Genomic DNA, 19,906 nt, shown 5'->3' with positions numbered 1-19,906 from the left:
GCCACCAGCAGCAGAAATGGCCTGCGGGGCTGGGGCTGGGCACAGCTGACCCCCATGACGGACCCAGGTCCCCACCCAGCTGCTTTTGAGTTGTTACCCACAGAAATGAGGCCTGAACCTCCGCAGCTGCCCCCTCCTCTAACGCGTGCCTGCCCAGCAATGCTGGCAGGAGAGGCAATGCAGCTCCTGGCTGCTGAGCGAGGCCGAGCCCCGCGCTGCCGGCCCTGACGGGAGGCAGGGGTGACGACAGGTTTCTCTCATCTTCAGAAGATGCAGGATGGAGTTAGTTCCACCAGCCAGAGCGAAAACCAGCTCCTGCCTCTCCGCTCTCCCCTGCACACCCCCCATTTTTTCCCCAGAGGGTCAGCTAAGGGTGTCCAGAACCTGGGAAAAGGATTTTCCTACAGGAGAATGAAAAGCTGACATCAACACAAGACCCATCGTACATCCTCTTCGCAGTCAGGAGGTTTGTAATGAGCGTGTGGGGCGAGACCACAAAATCCTGACTCTCTACCCAAACCGGTGTTTCAGTCTTTATTGCTGTAACGTGGTGATGGGTCACGTCGATCCCTGGGACGCTCGGAGCCTATGAGCATCCCTGGGGAAAAACAGCTACAGAAGCGGGCAGCCAACGGTGTGCACAACCAACCCACAAAACCCAGCCCGTCGCTGAGTCAGTTCCTTTCCAGCGGAACTCCGTCTGCCATCCAGACACGTTGCCTTACTCTTGTCTGGTCTTGAGGGAGATGGTAGCCAAATGCTGAGGAACAGGCTCAGCAGATCGGGAGGTGCCGAACCCCTTCTGCTTTGGCATCTGGTACGAGTTGGGCTCTTCGTTAAACGGATAGCTCACACGGAGAAAACTGCTTGTGCCACCTTCAGCCAAGGCTACCTAGAAGCTACTTTTGCTCCCAAAGATATTCTTATCTTTCTGTCTGAAAAAAGTTGCCGATTCCCCAATATCGGTTGAAGTACTGGATGGGGTTATGTAGAAAGCTTCAAACGCCGAGCGGGCAGGCTCCGGCCATGCTCAGCAGGGACACTCGCTTTTTTTGTTTTATATCCAGCCCCTCAAGCTCTCCGTTTACCTCTATCACTCAACAGCGCTGCTCAGAGCACAAGTCCAAGTTTCCTCCAAAGCCCTTAGATGTTTCAGGAGCCAGGTGAGACTTCACAGAAGTTTTTGTTAAAACCCAAGAGGTTGGCTATGTGCTACTGAGAATCCCAGCAGTTCCCATCTGCTTCTTGGGGCACATAAAACCAGAGATTTCTCCACGCAGAAGAACACCCTGACATTGGAAGTGGGCTGCCGGAGCAGGTACACCCCCTGTCTCCTGCCCAACCCCACGTTGGATGCAGGGTCCCACAGCTGCCTCACCGCCAGAGTTTCAGCTGGTTCAGTGTGTAGGCAGCTCTAGAGATGTCAGCGAACCCGGGCAAGAAATCCAGGCACAGTGTTTTCAGTAGTAATGGGACAGATTTCTTCTAGCAGCAGAATACAGCTGTAAAACGCAGGTTTGCTTCAGATGGTGGGAACTCCCAAGATGGGTGCAGGTACAACTGCGGCAGCCAAAGACAGAGAAAAAGAGCAAGCGTCAGCTTAAGTGCAAGTCTGTAACTTGAAGCACAGCCAGGGGTGCTCCTGAGCTAGGATGGGGCCCGTGCCCCGTGCCCCACTACAGATCAGCAAGGGCAGTGATGGTGCTGGGGCCCAGCAGCGATGCTCAGCTCTGCTACTTTCTTCCTCAGCCTCCATCCCAGGCAGCTGCTCAGCATTTCAGAGCACTCAGACAGGCCTGACCGTATGCCAGACGTTGGCAGAGCTGCTCTGCTGCAGGCTGTTACCGCGGGAGAAGTCGCTCTTGGCAGGGAACTGGCTCCATACATCCAGGGAAAAAGACTCCATGACGCTGAAGGGGTTTTGGATACTCACACTGCTTGTGCCCCACTGAAACCAGCCGCGAGGATGGAAAAACAAAGCAGACGAATTTTGTATCCCAAAGAGCTTTTACAACAGCCAGGGCTTGCCCTGAGCTCTGTTCAAACATCCACGCAGAGGTTAGGACAGCAGGCACTTAACTCTCCAAGTGCCCCACAGACCAGCTCATTCCTGGAGGCGTCCATTTGTCCCCAGCAACATCAGGGAGCTCAGCCCTCCACCGGCTATCAGCGCAGTAAGCACACAGCAAACAGAGTCGGTAACATCATCATGAAGGAAGGGGAAGGGGACAGAACTTTAGAAACTGAAACAAATCCACACGCGGTTTAGATGGTCACTGCGCCTCCCACAGCAAGGCGCCACAGCCCCAGGGGTAGCACTGCTTCAAGGGTCAGAATTCCAGCCTCGGAGCACCTACTTTGAGTTTTCTGGCTTATGCAGCACAGCACCATCCACCTGGAAACAAGGAATTTCGAGTTTTTGGAAGGCAGGATGAGTGAAGGCAGCAGGGAGGCGCAGGCCAGGTGTAAGACACCAGGACTGTAGACAGGTAAAGGCAAAGTGTGTTTGCTCTAAGCTATTATTCAAATATTGGCATATTTGGGTTTATTGCAGGAACACAAGAGTGACAACATTTGCAGTGCTCAGAAAAACAGAATTCTTCCAAACCTCTCCTTTACAAACACGATTTTGAATACAGCAGCAATAGTAACAAAATGCTTTTAGATAAGCTGAGGGAACAGGCTGTTTTTATAAAACAAAGAAGGAAAAGGCATTTGTTTTCCAAGTGGTAACACTGTAACAGTTAAGTGTACAAACAAAGCCAAGGCAGAACAACTTGAGAGTTCACTAAACACAAAAATAAAATAATAAAAAAATTAAGTTCCACAGATCTTTTCATCAGGCATGATGAATGATTTTAATAAGTTTGAAATAAATTGTTTAATACCAGCAAGAGGAAACTTTTCTCCTGGATGTCCTGTGTAAGGGAAAGCAGCACGTTTTTTCTCTGTGCCCAGCCAGAGGTGTAAGTTATTGGTCACTGAAACAGGTGTTTCTTTCTATGCCTCTGTTAATTCAGTGGTATTGGCATGGTTTGTCAAGACATCTGCCAAATAAACAGACACTCTGACCCTAGCTTTGCCCTCCAGCTCTTTCTCTATCCCACCGAGATGTTCGATAGCCCCTTTTAATACTCTCTCCCTCTCGCACAAGTCCGTTTCGTTTTCTTCAACTCCAGATTTCAGATATTGCAAGAAATAGGATTTGATTGCACCCCCGTTTTCTGTTACGGTTTCCCAAATGACTGGCAGGTCTGTGCTCTTTGCCAGCCTTAACAAGTGAAGCAGAGCCTGGCAGATCTGCGTCCTGAGGCTGGCACTGTACTTGAATTCCAGAAAGTCCTCGGTGTCTTCACTCTTCTGCAAGGCTACCACCAAGGCACTCCAGATTTGGCAAAACTGCTCAGTGGAGCCGTAGCATTCCCTCTTGCTAGGGATGGAGAGGGCCATGGCTGATTTGATTCGGACTTTAAAATTCTTGCAGGACTTCACTACTGAGGAAAGTGCACTATATGCTTGTGTGGTCCAAGGAGCCTCTCCTAAAAAAAAAAAAAAAAAAAAAACCACCACAAAAAAACCCAAACAAACAAAACCCAAACCAAAACCCAAAGCCCACTTTTCAATCGGTCAAAATATACAAAACTGTAAATGTACCTCCTAAATATTTAATGGGCTTACATTTACTGTGTTTATTCTGGTCTAAATGAGAGAATCAGGGGTTATGAAATGAAAAATTAGTTAAAAACCAGTTAATCTTCTGAAGTTTTGTAAGAGGAAAAGTGACATTTTGCATCTATTCACAGCTATAATCCCATTCTCACTCTCTTTTCTGACATGACAGATCCAACTGAACACAGCACAGTTACGCCTGTATTGGCATTCACAGGATCTGAGCCTATTTCACTGGCAAGAGTTCTGGGAAAGCTACGACAGCAAGATCCAGCTGAGTTTGCTTTCTCCTCTCTTCCCCAGCACATTTGTAACAGAGACCTTCTTATCAAACCCACAACCTGCTGTGCAAACCCAAAGCCAGCGGGACGAATTACTCACCAAGTGGCAAGGCAGGGTTCTTAAACACATTCCCCAGCGCGTAACAAGCATTCCAGCGCACTTTCATAGTGGCCTCACTCTGAACAGTAGAAATAAGGGCCTGAAGAGATTCCTCGATGGCTTCCCTAAACCTGGGGTTTGCTATGTGATACGGCTGAAGGAAATGAAGCACATTCCCAAGGGCACGGACTGCATTACTCTTTACCTGGAACACACATACAAAAAACCACCCATTCTGGCTTTCAGCTTATAGGCAAAGCTTTTGTCAAACCTGCCACAAAATCATGCCCAGAGCCCACAAGGAGCCCATCTGGCATCAGACTGGTGTCTTATCAGATGGTAACTTCCTAAATGCCACCAGAAAGATCATTCTCTACAAATGGTCACTCTGGGGGGAAAAAAAAAAAACACACACAAACCACCAACCAATAAAAACCAACCAAAAAAAAGCCCCTCCACTGTGGGAAAGTGCAATCAAATGCCCTGCAGGTCAAACAACATAGGAAATCTCCAACACCAGCCTTCAAGAGATGATGCTAAGCTGCAGCTCCCCATCCATTGGGGTAAAACGCCCCAAAGTAACGGATGCCTTTTTTCCTTTTTTTTTTTTTTAAATAAAAATGCAAGAGTTACCTACACTATGATAACTCCATCCTCCTTCCCCTCAGTCATACCTTGTCTCTGTCCTTGGATGCTTCTGTCGCAGACCGTAACATTTTCAACAGTAGGAGATCAGAAAATTCCTCTTGAAAGCTTTGTCCCATCGTTTCCCTAGCAGAAGACTCACACTGTGAAAGGCCAGCTTAGACGATCCATCCCCAAAGATGTGATACAATCCTTTACAAAGGCGTATGAACAACCTTCACTCTTTAGAAGGCTAATATGTAAAGCAGACCTTACTACATGTGACCACTATGTTTATTAATTTAAAACCAAACTATCAATGCAAGAAAGCCGGTTAGCAATGCATTAAGTCTGTAATAAAAAACAGAGGGCAATGAATTGCTCAGAGGCACTTCTGTAGCAGGAATATATGATAACTATTTCTCCTGTTAAAAATGTAACAGTAGGTTAGACTTCTTTCAGTCTTTGGCTCGAGGAAGTGTTAAATATTTATTAATTTTACTTCTGTGTTATGTTGAAAGTAAAGTAACCAGGGAACATGCAATTACACAAAGCAACGTACAAGAAATAGAAAACTGGAAAGTAAATTTGGAATATACTCCAGAACTAAGGATTAGAAAGACCTGAACCCAAGCAGTTTAGTAGAACTCAATCCCAGAAGGACACAGGATACTTATAATATAGTGTCACACACTGGTAGACACACAGGCTGAGGAATGGTTAAAAAGAAGCAGCCAAGTCAAATTTTGGCTTTTTTGACACTAAGTAGGGCAGTACCCTCTGTCTGACGCTATGGGAATATGGGCAGAGAGAGGAGTTCCGCGGGCCAAACCGCCCTTACGTACATGTTGATGATCAGAGTGTCTGTAAGATTGCCCAGGGACCAAGCTGCTTTGGCACGGACGTTCGGAGACTTGTCATGGAGGGAATTCAGAATAGCGTTTGCCGTGTCTGCCACAAACATCACGTCCTATAAAAGTAAAAACCGCTGCAAAGTTAGAAAGTTTTAAAAACTCAGGTGATTTCCTTAGCAACATATACATTCTGGCCCTTCTAGGGAAAATGATACCTGCATACTCTTGTTTTTTAGGCAACAACTTTTGACATGTTTATGGCACTCTCTGCACAGCTTTGTTTGATCTTTAATTAACAGTCTAAGCCTGCATGGTGACCAAGTTCACCACTCTCTTGGGTAGCTGGTGCTGAAAGATTTCAATGTATTATTTATAGTTTCATTGGTGCTTCAGTTACTTTGGATTTTAACATAATTACGTGGACTGCCAATCTTATACTCATCAAATCCCACTCTTATGAAAATAACTGCTTCTCCAAACTCCCTGTTGAGCTGCCTGTCTAGTCTTCTCTTCTATGGCACATTTCATTTTCATTTCCTTGCCTATGGTAAAGGATTTTCTTTTAAAATATCTTGGAATCAAATCTCAATGTCAGCTACCGCATAGTTTTTTTTATTACAATCACTCATTTAAGGTTACATTGCAAAAACTACAGTCTTTCAGCTCAGCCAAGCTAATATCGATTTTTTTTTTTTTGGAAATAAAACAGAATTTTTCTCTAAATAAGCTTTACTTCTTAGTTTTAAGCGAAACTGAAGCCTTCACATGAAAAACTTGTTAAATTCTACAGAGCGCTGTACAGCTGTTCTGTTCTTCCCAGCTCTACCTCATCTCTTGCAGCTCCTTTTTGCCAACATAGCCTTTCCCACTTCTGTCCCTGACAGCTCGGGGATGGTCCTGACCTCCCTCCTTTTGCTCTCACTTATGAGGGACTCTGACTTCTGCTCCACCTCACTTAAAACTGCACTGGTTCTGTTCACACAAAAGGCAACAGCAGGTCTGAAGACAGTGAGGAAAAGCTATATACACACTACAGACCAAAAGCAAGAAGGAAGGCCAATTCATTCCAGAAGAACTCACGTCCCACATCTTATGGTTCATCAAATCCATTATAAAATGGTTCAGAATAAGAAAAATAGGCCAGTTCTGACCTGCCGAAGGCAAGAGAAGAGGATGTAGACTCCGAGCGCACGTGCGGCAGCAGCTTTTACCAGTGGGTTCTCACTGTGGTTCAGGCCAAGCAGCAGAGTGACGCACAGTATCTGCTGGTCATTCTGCAACGATGAGCAGTCATGGCAATAGAGAGAAACTGAAAAGATCTCTGTCCCACAAAGAAAGACAGCTGACAAATACTCTGAAAGACCCTAAGACGTGGAATCTATAGAAGCTACCATTCAGAGAGTACTCTTTTCTTTTTTTTTTTTTTTAAAAAGTAAATTGACCGGCATTTCAAGATGCCACACAGGAAACGGGAATGCTTCCAGCAAACACGATCTTGTTGTGGTTAGATAAGACCACAGAGGAAACCAAAATATTAACTATCATCCAAACACAGAAGGCATGGCCCATAAGAGGTAAACCAGACTGGATCGGTTGCTTTTTCCTGTCTTACTTCACGCTTTCCTCCTCATTAACAAGAACAGCCAGGCAGATTAAGTTCATCCTGGACAGATTGTCAGTTTACCAACCCATGACAAAGATCTTTGTTTCATCAGAGCAAAGGGTCAGAGTGGGCACTGACTTGACCCCACACGGCCACAGGGACAAGAGAGTGTATGGGATCAAAGTACGGGGTGATGAAGTACATGCTGTACTTGGAGAAACCAGATGGAGAATTCCAGAGATACTGCTGTACTAGCAATTCTTGGGCGAATGAGATCTGGCAGAGTACTCCCCATCTAGAAGGGCACAGTGACATAAAAGGAGCTGCACAATGCAGTGGTGATACACTGCCAAGGCTTTCATGTTTAAAAGCATATTTCATGTTGCAAAAGGAGAGTAAGGCCAACACGTTTGTTTGCTTCTGCCAGGGCAATCACCACAGTTTAGTGTTTTAAGAGCCAGCCAAAAAAAAAACCCCATGCATGCAAATTGGTGAACAACATCAGTCCACGGCTGTTAGCTCAGCTGTCTCTTCAAAGACTTAACCACCAAAATAACAACCCTTCACCCCTCCCTCATGCAAGGAAATTCTTGCCCTCCATCTCCCATGTGTCATTGCCAAGGCTGAGTATTCATGGCAGGGCCAAACAGCTTCTGTGACCCACAGTTTAATTGTTCTGACAGACTAATTACTCCCAACATTGCCTTTTCCAGTCTTCGATACTCACAACTTGTTCATAATGTAAAAAAAAAATTCTAGGTGGTTTCTCTACCCTCTCCTTATAAGTCTTAAAACGCTTCACAGTACTGTAATCTGGGAGATAAGAACAAAGCCTCAATAAGTAAAAATGCCATGTTTAAAGGAGTGCTTTCTTACCTGCAAACTGCTGAAAGCTTCTGGCAAGATAGAGGACAGGGCGTCACAGGCGCTTGTCTGAAGAGTTGCATGTGGAGAGTTCTGAAGAGTGCCAGGCAAAGGGCCATTTAACATCATAGTCCAGAAAGTTACAACCTACAGAAGAAGCAGCCAGATTTACCTATTTAAACTCAGCAGTTATGCTGAAGTTCTATAACAGATTGTCTTTTCCTATGATCATCTTTAAGACATACTTACAGCAGACAGCATAATCACACGTGAAAGTGATGACAACTGTTTGGAACCCTAACGTACTCAGCATTCAGAAATGTTTTAAAGACATTTTAGTACTGCTATCAAGTACTTATTCACTAGTTCTGTTTGTTTCCTTCTCAAGGCCACATACGCTCAGCTTAGATTGCATTAGGTAGAATTACGCTTCCGTTCTTGAATCCACACAGCTGTGTATTTTCATTTGCCTGACAATTTACATTCATATCAAGTAACAGGAACCCAGTGCTACTGGACACATTTCCTATCTTGCAGGGTCACTGGTGACCGGCTCAAAACTTGGCATATGCCAAACAAATTTTAAAACTTGCCTTCTGTTCACGGAAGTAAGACTTAAACAGGCATACATTACTACTAGAATGCCAGATCCTCAGCTTCCACAAACCTATCCAACAAACAGCCACAAACAATGAATTTTTCTGAAATCACATATATTATGGTTCTGGCCACTCTCTCTGCACTCGTGAGCAGCCAGAACATATAGGCTGGCTCTTGTAACAATGCAAATTCACCAAACTCTAAAAGTGTATGTCTAGATTTTATGCAGCAGTAATGATGCAGCACTGTTCTTCCAGATTTCTGACTTATAGCAGGTAGGAAGAGGAGGGAAAGGCAGAGAGGCAGTGTTAACATCATGTAAAAGGAAAAAAAACACAAACCCACAAACCAAAAACCAAAACACCTGCCTACAGACAAGAACAAGTGCCAAAATAATGCAGGAAGTCTACAAAAATTGTACGTATCAGCACCTATAAAGCCGCAGGGTACCAAGTCCCTTTCTGCTTTCCTGCAATTGATTTATCTGTATCCATGCCAGTGACTTTGCAGAGAGTTCAAGAGCGGAAGCTCAGTGAAGTGGAATCTCAGAGGGAGCCCACACACTTACCACATTGACAGGTACTCTCTGATCAGGAGCAACGGCTGAATCGGGTTTGTACTGCTGTAGCACACCTGTGCCCAGCTCCTCCAGAAGCTGCAAGGAAACAAAAAGCAACTAGGTTTTTATCAGGGATGACTCAAGTACCATGGAACTATAGCAACCTTTACCAAGGACTATACTTATTTACCCAGGGAACAAAAATAAAACATTCAGTATTGTTTTGGACTCTATTCTGTCCCCACTAGTGAGGAAATTAGAGGAAAAGCCTTTCTTGGATAAAGTCTTCAGCTAGAACAGCATAACAAATTGCTGCGCAAAGAGGAACTCTCTCTGAGCTTTCCTTTGGGTGACAGACTACAGTTCCTGCACCAGCTGATGCTAAATCAGGGAAGGGGCAGTGGTATAGTCCTTGCATTTCCCAAGCTTCCTGACAACTTCCAGAGCAACAAAATTCTGCTAAGAATTAAAGACTGGAAGCAGAAGGTGCCTTTCCCAAAGAGCTACAGCAGGCACCAGCTCTTTACCGTGTGCTACATCATACACATGTAGGTGCTCTGAATATCCATCGCTACTCATCTGTATTTGCAAAGCACGCTAATAGATAAAATTGACTTGGTAAAACAAAGTTGATGTTTCCTCATGCTCCTACTTTGGCTCCGTGAAGCTGAATAGATGGATCCATTTCTTCCATGCATCTGCAAGCCACTTCTCCAAGTTCTAGGAAATAGCTCTGAGCCATATGGAAATAACCTTTTACAAGAAGAGCCAACACCTAGACACAAACAAAAGAAGTTCCATTCATCATTTTTTCCTTCTGTTAAACCAAAATACCCCAAACAGAGAGGATGTTAATGGGCTAATCCACACTGGAACCATATACTAAACTGATGTAACAGATACACCTTGCAGCACAACTTCCAGAATACCAGAGCTAATTAAAAACCTCCCTATTCCATTATCTTGTTCAAAAAAGGGCCACAAAAGCACTATCAAGTAGCAACACAATAAATTATTTACTGTGAGGTCTCCTGTAGCTAAAAAACTAAGCAAGAGTACCTGTAAAAGCAACACATTCTGTATCTCCTGTAATACTGCTGCTGCATTCTGTGAAGTTGGATTTAACAAATATTCATTGTTTCAGAAAAAGAGTGAGACTCCTTGGGATGCATGTTACAAAATCTTACTATTTTCTGTGGTTACATGAAGAAAAACAAGGCCAAGTCTCAACATTCACAGGTACTCCTTTAGTCATACCAGCATCACTACTCCATAGTCCCTTGCAGACTGTTCTTTGACTGCAAGGTTCTTCCCTACTGTTTTCTAGAAAAACTTTAATTTAGATTCTGTATGGAGGAGTTTGCATGGGAAGACTCACAGCCTTCACCAGATGCCAGCACTCACAACCAAACAATATTTAAAAATAATGAAGTTAACAAAAATCACAGGCAGATGAACTTGCTGCAGCAGGCTTAGTATGGGATAGTTATGCTGTGGCCACAGGCACGGAATCAAAATGTCGCTGCTCCTTCAGTCACAGCAGCTCAGACATGCTGCACTAGCAAATGCTTTAGCTGAAATCTCACCGGAAGAGCTAGGAGCAAAAGCAACCCACAACTGAGGCTTGGCTGACACGAGGTAATTTGATATTGTACCAAGCTGTTCATTTTACAAGCTAGCTGTTCATCCCCACCTGTAAGGATTCCAGTCGAAGGGGACATGGTTCATAAACGCTGGAAAACGATGGAAAGTTAGCATCGCTGTCAGAACAGGAATCCTCTCTGGGCAGAACGATGATGGAAACGCAAAGACGGAGAAGCCAGCATGGTTCTGAAGACGTACATCCTGCTGGATTATCTGGAGGCTCCCCTTCCGAGGGGAGTGCTTTTCTCCACTGCTCAGAAGAATTAAAACGGTGAGGGGTTGCGCTACCACTACTATTTAGCCCTGAAGAACTGGGCTGTTGCAAAAGTAACTGCACCTCTGGTAAAGGTGCTTGGACAGATACTATAGCACCTAATAACGTGAGACTAGAAACTCGAACATTAACATCTGCAAGAAAGAACAGGGCGGGGAAAAAAAAGCCAGACTGTTAGCATCTCACTGACACGTCAGCATCCTTCTTCAGCAGTTTTCAGACAAGACAGATCATAACATACAATTCGATAGCAATACATATGTTTATGTATTTATGAAGCACAGGGGGAGGAAATCCACAACTATTTTGTGATAACCAATGCTGAATTAAGACATAACATATACCAAGAGGCTCCAGCCAAACAGAATGCAAACCTTTATGACAAATGTATGGCTTTATCTGGTTCCAAACTCTTGTCAGCAACCCAGGTTTTAAACGGCTGTATGGTGCATTTGAAACCAAATTTGCAAGGCACTGAAACACACAAAAGAACACACATGGAGTGGTGGTTACAATGTCAGCCTGGCCTCCAACAGATTTGTTTTTACATTTGCAATTTAGGTCATTTAGACAGCTTATTATCTGAGGGCACCTGAAAACAAATGCCCAATTATCTGCTGTTTGAAAACTGGTTACAAACTTGGCTCCTAAGAGCAGGTATTTAACTACTGTGACCTGCCATAAAGACCAAGGAATTTCAGTAGCCCATGGAAAGCTTTTTTGCCCATTTGGATTTCAGTTTTAAAGCCAATGTGAGTCTTCAGAATAATTTCATAGGTTCGTTGAGCTTCAAAAAGACTACACAAAAGAAATGCAAGAACAAGAGAATTGTGTCGAAGGGAAAAGAAACCCTAGGACTCTGTAGGAAGACTCAGTCAACGAGGTCTTGTGAGACGACAACAGTCTATCTCCCACCACCACCTTAGTCCTCAACAGCTACAGTAATTTCCATGTAATCTTTCTTCAAGACTTAATCTAGAGACCAATACCATCTCTTGGGCAGCATTTGAAACATCTACAGTACAGTTACCTTGACTATTTGTGTCAGTGTTTGAGAAGAGGATTCTGCCACCAGGGCTAGCAGCAGGCAGCGGTGCAGCTCCCGGATGCTAGATGCAATAGTTACAGAGAAGGGAGTAAAAGCTCTCTTGTGATCATTAGCATCTTCAGCAACAGAAAGAAACTGCTTAGAACCTTCCAGGATGGCTGAGAGAACTTGAAGAGCACAGGCACGGGTCTGAAATGATAAAACATTTCTGTTACCCAGTTTTAACACCTCCTTCAAGCTGATGAAGAATTTTAAAATTTATGAAAGTCTCTTTCTCCAGCAAGAAAAAAAATCAACTCCAAGTATCTTTTCTCATAACTTTAAGCAGTATACAACCAATCCTCTGTTTCCTTAACCAATACAACCTCTTTTATTTCTTGTGGTACAGTGACCAAGCAACACGGATACAGTAGCCAAAGCACTTACTGAAGGCCAGAGAAGACAACTCTTAAGATTAATTTGGGAAAAATACAATGCTTTTTCTACTCAGAGTTCTGAGTTGCCTCACCTTTGGAGAGGGGTCCTTTAAAGCAATAGTCATCAAGGACACTGACTGGGGGCTGCCAATTCCAGGTGCATCAGGAACAAATGCTGACCAGTAGCCATAAAGAACTCTTTTTTCCATTGATTTTATAGCGGAGAGGAAACAGGCTAGAGCCCCTTGACGAACATTGGCTTGATAAGATCTTAAAAACAAACAAAAACGTTAATGAAATAGCAGCAGTGAAAAGTAATGGACTTAACCTCTTTCACTTGTATTGGTGGTTAGCTGCGAGAAGAAATTTTTTAGACCAAGAACAGGAAGAGAAAGAACAAATTTACTTTCAAACCAATACAAATTACTGCCTTCCAATTTTCTTGTATCACCACATAAATCAAAAGGGAAAGTGATTTCCTCAACACTTTTGACTAAGAACAAAGTGCTAGGATCCCGTGGAAGGGTAAGAGACTGCACACATGTAAAATTTGTGCCAGATCTACAGGAACATAAGGTATGCTTTAACATGATACGTGAGCTTAAGTTGTTACGAATGACAGTACACTCTGCTACCATGCTTTACATTTACACAAACAACAATCACCTCATTTTGCTCTGTATTCCACCTTCAGCATCAGAATATTCTGACTCACTGCTGCTGATTCTTTTCCAACTAGTGTAATGGGAAGACAAGGGATCCTTTCCAGCAGGCACATATGCAACATCTGATGCACGAGTCTGGCGATTCGAACAAGGACTACTCTGCACACCCCCCAAGTGTAACTTCAGCATGTCTGCTCCAAGGACTGATTCATTTCCTGCATCACCCAAATCTTCTCTTCCTTCTTCCCCAAACTCTCCCTTCTTTTGTTTCCCTTTGGACTTTTTTCTTCGGTTCTGTTTTAAGATGAAAAATAGATTATTTTTTTTTTTTAAAATCTTTTGAAATACTATCTAAAAAGATGTGTGGACATCTTATAGTTGTAAATCTAAGGGAAAAAGGTCTCATCTGAAAATAAAACTAATTGCTAATCCAGAATAAAAGCAGAGTTTAATACAATAAATCAACATCAAATTATACAAGTTTCTAAATGAGTTTTTAGGTCAGATTTTGTTTAACCAAGAATTATCACAGCTATTTAGCATTTTCTGATGCTGCACACAATACTGCACACAAGTGCAATTACATGTATGTGCAATAACCATACATACAGAAAGAGTCACTTATTTAGTATCTGAGAGTTTGCGAACTCTGCTTATTGGTAGCAACAGTCACATCAGTATAGTAATACCTTAGTGTAAGTAAGCAGTTTATATCTGAATAGCCTCAAAAATTAAGCTTTGGCCTCTTCATCAGTAAAGCAAAAGATTTCCAAGAAAACTTTTAGATAAAAATCATATCTCACACAAAATTGATTAAAGAAGAGGAACAGTAAATACTTCTGTAGTTCTTTTAGATTTACAGTAGGTATTTAACATCAAAAAAAGAAACAAGTCAACATGACTATACAACTTTATTTTCTCTAATGTCTTTCAGATAATTGGTAATCCAAGATGTTTAGAGGGTTAAAAAATAACCTGTAGAAGGATTAAGCAAAACGGATGGGGGAGGGGGGAGGAAATCAGTCTCTAGATGAACTTGACTTCCCTAAGAAACAGTCCAATAATTGTGCAAGTGTTAGGAGAGAAAACGTAACTTATAAACCAAAATGCCTTGGCTAGTCTGCACACACCAATCCCACGTCTGCAGGCCAAGAATTCTTGGCTATAGATGAATAACTGATGCACACAGCTTAACTCAGGAAAACCAATATGCAGAGCCGTTTGTTCTCGTCTGAGTTTACAAAGCAATTTTACTCAGTGCAGAGATTTATAAACAACTCCTTTAAAGCAAAGGATGTGAGATGTATCACATGCTCAGAACACAAAAAGCCTGTTAGCCACTAATATCACATCAGGTAACATACAACCGCAACAAACATGCGCACAATGAGCATGCAGTAGAATCAGTATAATTTCAGCTTACCCCTGTCTGCTTAGAGGCAGCTGGTTCTGATTGTTCCTGTTTGACAGGCGACCTTTTATCATATTGAGGTAACGGAGCAGGGAACAAGGCTGCAGGCGTTTCTATGCTCAGTCCCGGCAGTCCATGAAACATACATTTCTACAACAGCAGCAAAAACGTTGGCATTCTTTCTCTTTTTGATGCACAAAGATTTACTCTATATTTACTCAGGTGTTCATCAATTTTCAGTTGGGCTTGTGATCCTTCCCCCAGGTCTTGCCTCTCCCCATGCTATGTAACAGCTAAGCAACATCTGAAATTCGACAATATCTAGAAGGATTTTAAATAGGCCCCCCAAAAAATGAGCCTCCCATTTTTCTCTCACATTCTTTTGTGGGAAGTGCAGTTAAGATGCTGCGAGAGAAACTCAATGTCTTTTTCCTTATATCTCACGCTACATTTCCCCCCATGCTCAGGCTTCCCTGCTCCCTCTTTCTCGTCTTCTACTGTTTCCCACTTAACAAGCATCTGGAACATGCACCTTCCAGGGTCTGCCTCTTTCTCAAGGTGGATTTAAGTATTTACCTTTAATACTGCAAGAAGAGATCCAATTTGGTCAGTTTGCATTAGTTTCATCTTCCCACCATTGAGAAGAGACTGGATACCTTTCAGTGCATTTTGCAGTAACTGGAAAACAAAACACAGAATTATCTGCTTTTCCTTTCCAAAACACTGAAGGCTCACATCTTTCAGGTGACTTTCTAGGCAATTAGAGTTTTGCTCAACGTAATTACTAGGACAGTTACTTATGTTTCCTTAAAAAAAAATGTAGACTATCTAAGCAAAATCTCAGTTGACAATATTCCAAATTTCAATATTCCAGCAGCACAGTCTCCTAATCAGAGCATACTAGACAATTAGACTCACACTTACCATGCAAAAAGTGATGTCATCTACATCAGAGGTTTTTGAAGACTGGAGGACACTTAGGAAAGTTTGAAAACACACACTTCTGTAGGACTCATCCAAGTATGGCTGTCCAGGCACACTAAAATTAAAGCAGAAGACAAATGGTTGGTTTACAGTCTGTCCCACAGCTTTATAAAGTTACACAAACTCAGATCCAAGCCCTCTGCTAGACTGAAGAGCACAGCCCCAGATGGATGGATGGCTCTTTGAAAGGCATCAGCTCTACCACTATAAAGAACAAAAAGAAACCTTCTACACAAAGAGCTAGTACAATCCTAGCATGCCTTATACCTACCCTGCTTCTGTGGCCACCTTCCCATTTACAATGACTCTCCAAGCACAGCTTAACAAGCCGTCATGCTTATAAATGTTTTTTAGGCAAAATTCAGCATTGAAAAGGGCCTAGAAGGACTTTAGCCATTTCCCTAGATTCCATGAAGTCTGGGCAACCTTAATGCGCTGAAACATTTTAATATCCACTTGACTTATGGCATGAAGAGAGAGGGCAACTGCATCACTTCATCTTTGCTACCTTGAGTACCATTTAGTAAGAGCTGGCCATTGTTGCAGTGAATTCAGAGTCATTAAACAAATTCTTTTGTAATGGATTCCTAAGCACCTGGTTCCAACACATTTAATTACTCCAGGCCATCAACACATGTTTGATAATACTCACAGGACAACTCTAATATTGCAAGTGAATTTCCTGAAATTAAAATCAGAGAATAGTTGAGGTTGGAAGGGACCTCTGGAGATCATCTAGTCCAACCCCTTTGCATGAAATAGGGTCAATCAGAGCAGGTTGCCCAGGACCGTGTCCTGTCAGGTTCTAAATATCTCCAAGGACAGAGACTCCAGGGCCTCTCTGGGCAAATGGTTCCAGCGTTCAATAATCCTTACCTCTTTTTTTTCCCCCCCCCCTTATGTTTAATCAGAATTTCCAGTATTTCAGTTTGTGCTCACTGCCTCTTGTCCTTTCACTGGGCACCACTGAGAACAGTTTGGCTCTGTCTTCTTCATTCCCTGCCATCATGTATTTATACACATTGATAAGATCCTGGCTGAGCCTCCTCTTCTCCAGGCTAAACTCTCCACATAGAAAAATCATCATGCCCCAAACTGCCAGATGGTGCATGTATTTACATTAAGTAGTTGTTCAGATTTCATCTGTAAGTGCTGAAATTCCAAGCTTCCGTGGTTTTTTGTCTTGTTTTTTTTTTTGGTTCTTTTTTTAATAAAAACCAAGCCATGTCATCAGGGGAACTATTACCCAAAAAGCTCTTTACAGCAAGTCCAAATACCTACTGCTTTTATTAATTGCTTGGTTGCCCATAGAGTCTGGTTAGTCAAAATTCTTCCCATAGAGCAGCTAATGAAGATTTGATGTTGCTGTGGCATCAGTATATTTACATGTGGAAGGGAAAAATGGATGAACTGCAAAAGAGTAACTGACAATCACTATAAAAAAATTGTAGCTGACCATTTCTTATGCAAAATTTACCTAAGGAATCACTGCAGGGGGACCAGACAGCACAACACTTTTTCTTTTCTTCCCTAAACTACTCTCTGTAACATATTTCTGGAAGACCGAGAGTTTATGGTTTTATCCACAGATGATACAACATCTTGGAGGACTAAAGTTTTACATTTCAAATTCATGCATATACACCTTACTGGTCTTGAAATTGCTGTTCCTAGCACAAACAGGGCAGACCAGCTGCCCGTGCTGTCAGGGGGCTGTCATCTTCTAAAGAATCCACTCCACCATCTGAAAAGGCTTGTACGCACCTGAGACACAGGTTGGCCATGCTGCGTACTGCTGCCCTCCTGAGTTCCACATCTGGCTGAGCTGAATCACTGAACTGCACCAAGAGCCCAGTCTTGCCCAGCAAATCCGGGAGATACTGAAACAAACCACCAAAAGTCATTAGGGGTCAGTGCTCTTCCCTCAGCCTCCTGGTTCTTCTGTTTGGTAGCTAAACATATCCATGCTACAAAAAAAGACTTGTCAGCTGCAATTTCAGATTCCATAGACAGATTATGTTTATTAAAAAAATCACATGAAAATACTAATTTCCAAAGTTCTCTTATTTTGTATTAACAAAGTATCGAGCATGAGCATTATTCAGATTGAGTCCCAGTTTATGTTTTCTTCCCAGACATAAACCTAAGTTAGTAACAACTGCTGTGCCAAACTGCTGCAGTTATATAGGCTACAAACCCACGCAAGCTGGCAGCTCCAAAACTGCTAGCATCACCACCTCGTGCTTCAGTCCAACAGCAGAAACTGCTCTGCAGGCTGCCAAGAGATGGTGACAGCAGAAGAATTCAACATATCAAACACTATCAGTCACACTGCAGCATAAGGAGCTTTGTACAAATGTCAGGATTGATACCTGATAGTCTCTAGTTTGAAACAGCTTTGCACCCACTGCACACTAAAGACCTGATCTAGTTACAGGATAAATTTCAGGATCCTCAATGGAGCCTGCTGAGTAATGTGCAATTTGAAGCTCCCCACGTTCTTCCTGCCATTCTTCCTGCCTGATACACAGGCACACCAGGGTGGTTAGTCTGCAGACTAAGTCTCATGCCTTTCTTTAATAGAGCGCCTTTGGCTCAAGCCAGGTAACAGGAGGTCCCTACAGCTGCAGCCTGCAGGTATAGAGGTATTCAGAATGGAAAGAATCTTGTTATCCACTGATTATTAGTATACATACCTATCAGACCTGAAATTCAACTTTTCCACAAGTATCAGTCACTATTTAAATGGGATTATTCTTAACATAAAAGGTGTGGCAATTTGAGAACGTGACACTGTTTTTATTCTTTCTTTTGGGGGGGCGGGGAGTAGAAATAACAAAAGGGCGCAAATACTTTTGTGGTTACTTTCTCTTAGCTTCCGAGCTCACCTTCTGACATTTAGGTCCATTGTTGTAAACAAGAGCTGCTAAGGCTTGCAGAATTTCAACGTGTGTCCAAGAGCTGCACTGCTTAAGAGCCGAGATGCAGTAGGAGAGAAGAAAATTCAAGTTCTGTTCATCAACCATCACCTGTCATAAGAGAAAAGGCCTGTGGTCAAGAAAACATTGTCATGTACTGCTGGAGTCAATACATCCAGATATACTTGTTACAGACTCAGGTGATCTGGCTGTTAAAATTACACACCATCACAGAATCAGCCAACACTTAAGAAATGGATAAATCAACACAGGTGTCCTATAACCAAGAGTATTTCCGATGTTGTATTGCTTCTGACTGAGAGCTGTTTTTACATGAGGAACCACGCCAGAGCCACAGATCAGAACCTCATCTAAGAATAAATAAGCAATACGGTGAAAGTCCGAGAAACTCTGCATGAAGGTTGACTCCATGGCTCCGTAAAAAGACAGAGGCCTCCCTGGCTTAGCGGGGGACCAGGGAGCCAGCACACAGGGAAAGAAGGGACAAAGCCAAACTTTTCTTACCTGAAATCTGTTAAGTAAGTGATGGATAAGCTGACAAACTTTGCTGACAAGATGTTCCTGATCAAGGTGAACGAGCTGACAGGCTTGGACAAGCAGAGCACAAACATCCTGGAAAAGAAAGGCCCAGTTTATTATTTAGAGGCTACAAAGTTAGGCTGGAAACCACATTATCAGCTAAGACTTTGATCACACAACCAGATCAGTGTGTGGATGCCACTAACACCAATACACATGGATAATGTAACAAAACAAATGAAACTGCAGCTAGTGAGCTTCCCCTCATTTACCCACAGACCTTCATCCTGATGCAGGGATATGCTGACACGGATTCAAATTGCAGGACTGCTGCTCAAACAACACCGCTTAAACACTGGAGCAAAATCAAAGTCAATAATAATGGCAAAAGAAAAATATGAAGCTAGACCAAGGAACGGAAGGGGGAAAAAGGAGCATTGTCCAAAAAAAAAAACCAAACCCAAATTAATTCCAAAGTAAGCCTAGTCTGCAAATAAAATGAAGAAAAATCAGTAAGTCAGCACTGTTTACAGCATAATGACGAAGTACAGTGTGTCCCAGTATCAATACTGCATAACTACAGTACTCAGCTTTGAAGGGCTCACTCTAAGACTTGGAAAATTTTAATTGTCTGAATAGCAGACTATGAAAATTGCTGAGTCCCTGTGCCTACAGTCCCACCCACGGCCCACTCACTGGTGTCACCCACCATCCCCACCAGCGCTCACGCCCTCCTGCCGCTGCAGAGCTGACAGGTCGCCCAAAAGGTGGGGAAGGGAACCAGGGGTGGGCGAGGGCAGGAGGGAACACGGTCGTGGGGAGGAGAGTGGAAGACGTGCAGGAAAATCCACG

The 19,906-nt window shown here is 43.0% G+C and overlaps 1 protein-coding gene across 1 annotated transcript; it reads right to left on the bottom strand.

Moving 5' to 3' along the window:
* Window positions 1-3,000: 3,000 nt before the first annotated feature.
* HEATR6 (HEAT repeat containing 6) lies at window positions 3,001-19,141 on the bottom strand. Its single transcript, XM_009709557.1, has 19 exons — window positions 19,040-19,141; window positions 18,485-18,625; window positions 17,361-17,476; window positions 15,537-15,651; window positions 15,189-15,290; window positions 14,625-14,762; window positions 13,203-13,495; window positions 12,629-12,806; window positions 12,103-12,309; window positions 11,447-11,546; window positions 10,848-11,206; window positions 9,807-9,929; window positions 9,164-9,250; window positions 8,008-8,142; window positions 6,680-6,802; window positions 5,520-5,644; window positions 4,725-4,821; window positions 4,051-4,255; window positions 3,001-3,539 (listed from the first exon to the last, which is right to left on the bottom strand). Exons 2-19 carry the CDS (start codon window positions 18,620-18,622, stop codon window positions 3,001-3,003), a joined length of 3,180 nt encoding a protein of 1,059 aa, XP_009707859.1. The 5' UTR covers window positions 18,623-18,625; window positions 19,040-19,141.
* Between the last annotated feature and the right edge of the window lie 765 nt (window positions 19,142-19,906).

This window comes from Cariama cristata, unplaced genomic scaffold (assembly GCF_000690535.1).
Source record: "Cariama cristata isolate BGI_N322 unplaced genomic scaffold, ASM69053v1 scaffold26021, whole genome shotgun sequence".
Taxonomy (NCBI): domain Eukaryota; kingdom Metazoa; phylum Chordata; class Aves; order Cariamiformes; family Cariamidae; genus Cariama; species Cariama cristata.
This window is presented reverse-complemented; position numbering and strand designations above follow the sequence as displayed.

Coding starts and splice junctions, on each gene's coding strand:
- HEATR6 (XM_009709557.1), bottom strand. CDS start 18,622: ATGGTTGATGAACAGAACTTGAATTTTCTTCTCTCCTACTGCATCTCG. Junction 13,496..14,624: donor CTGCCTCTAAGCAGACAGGG/GTAAGCTGAAAT, acceptor ATCTTAAAACAG/AACCGAAGAAAAAAGTCCAA. Junction 9,930..10,847: donor TTCGACTGGAATCCTTACAG/GTGGGGATGAAC, acceptor GTTTGTGTCTAG/GTGTTGGCTCTTCTTGTAAA.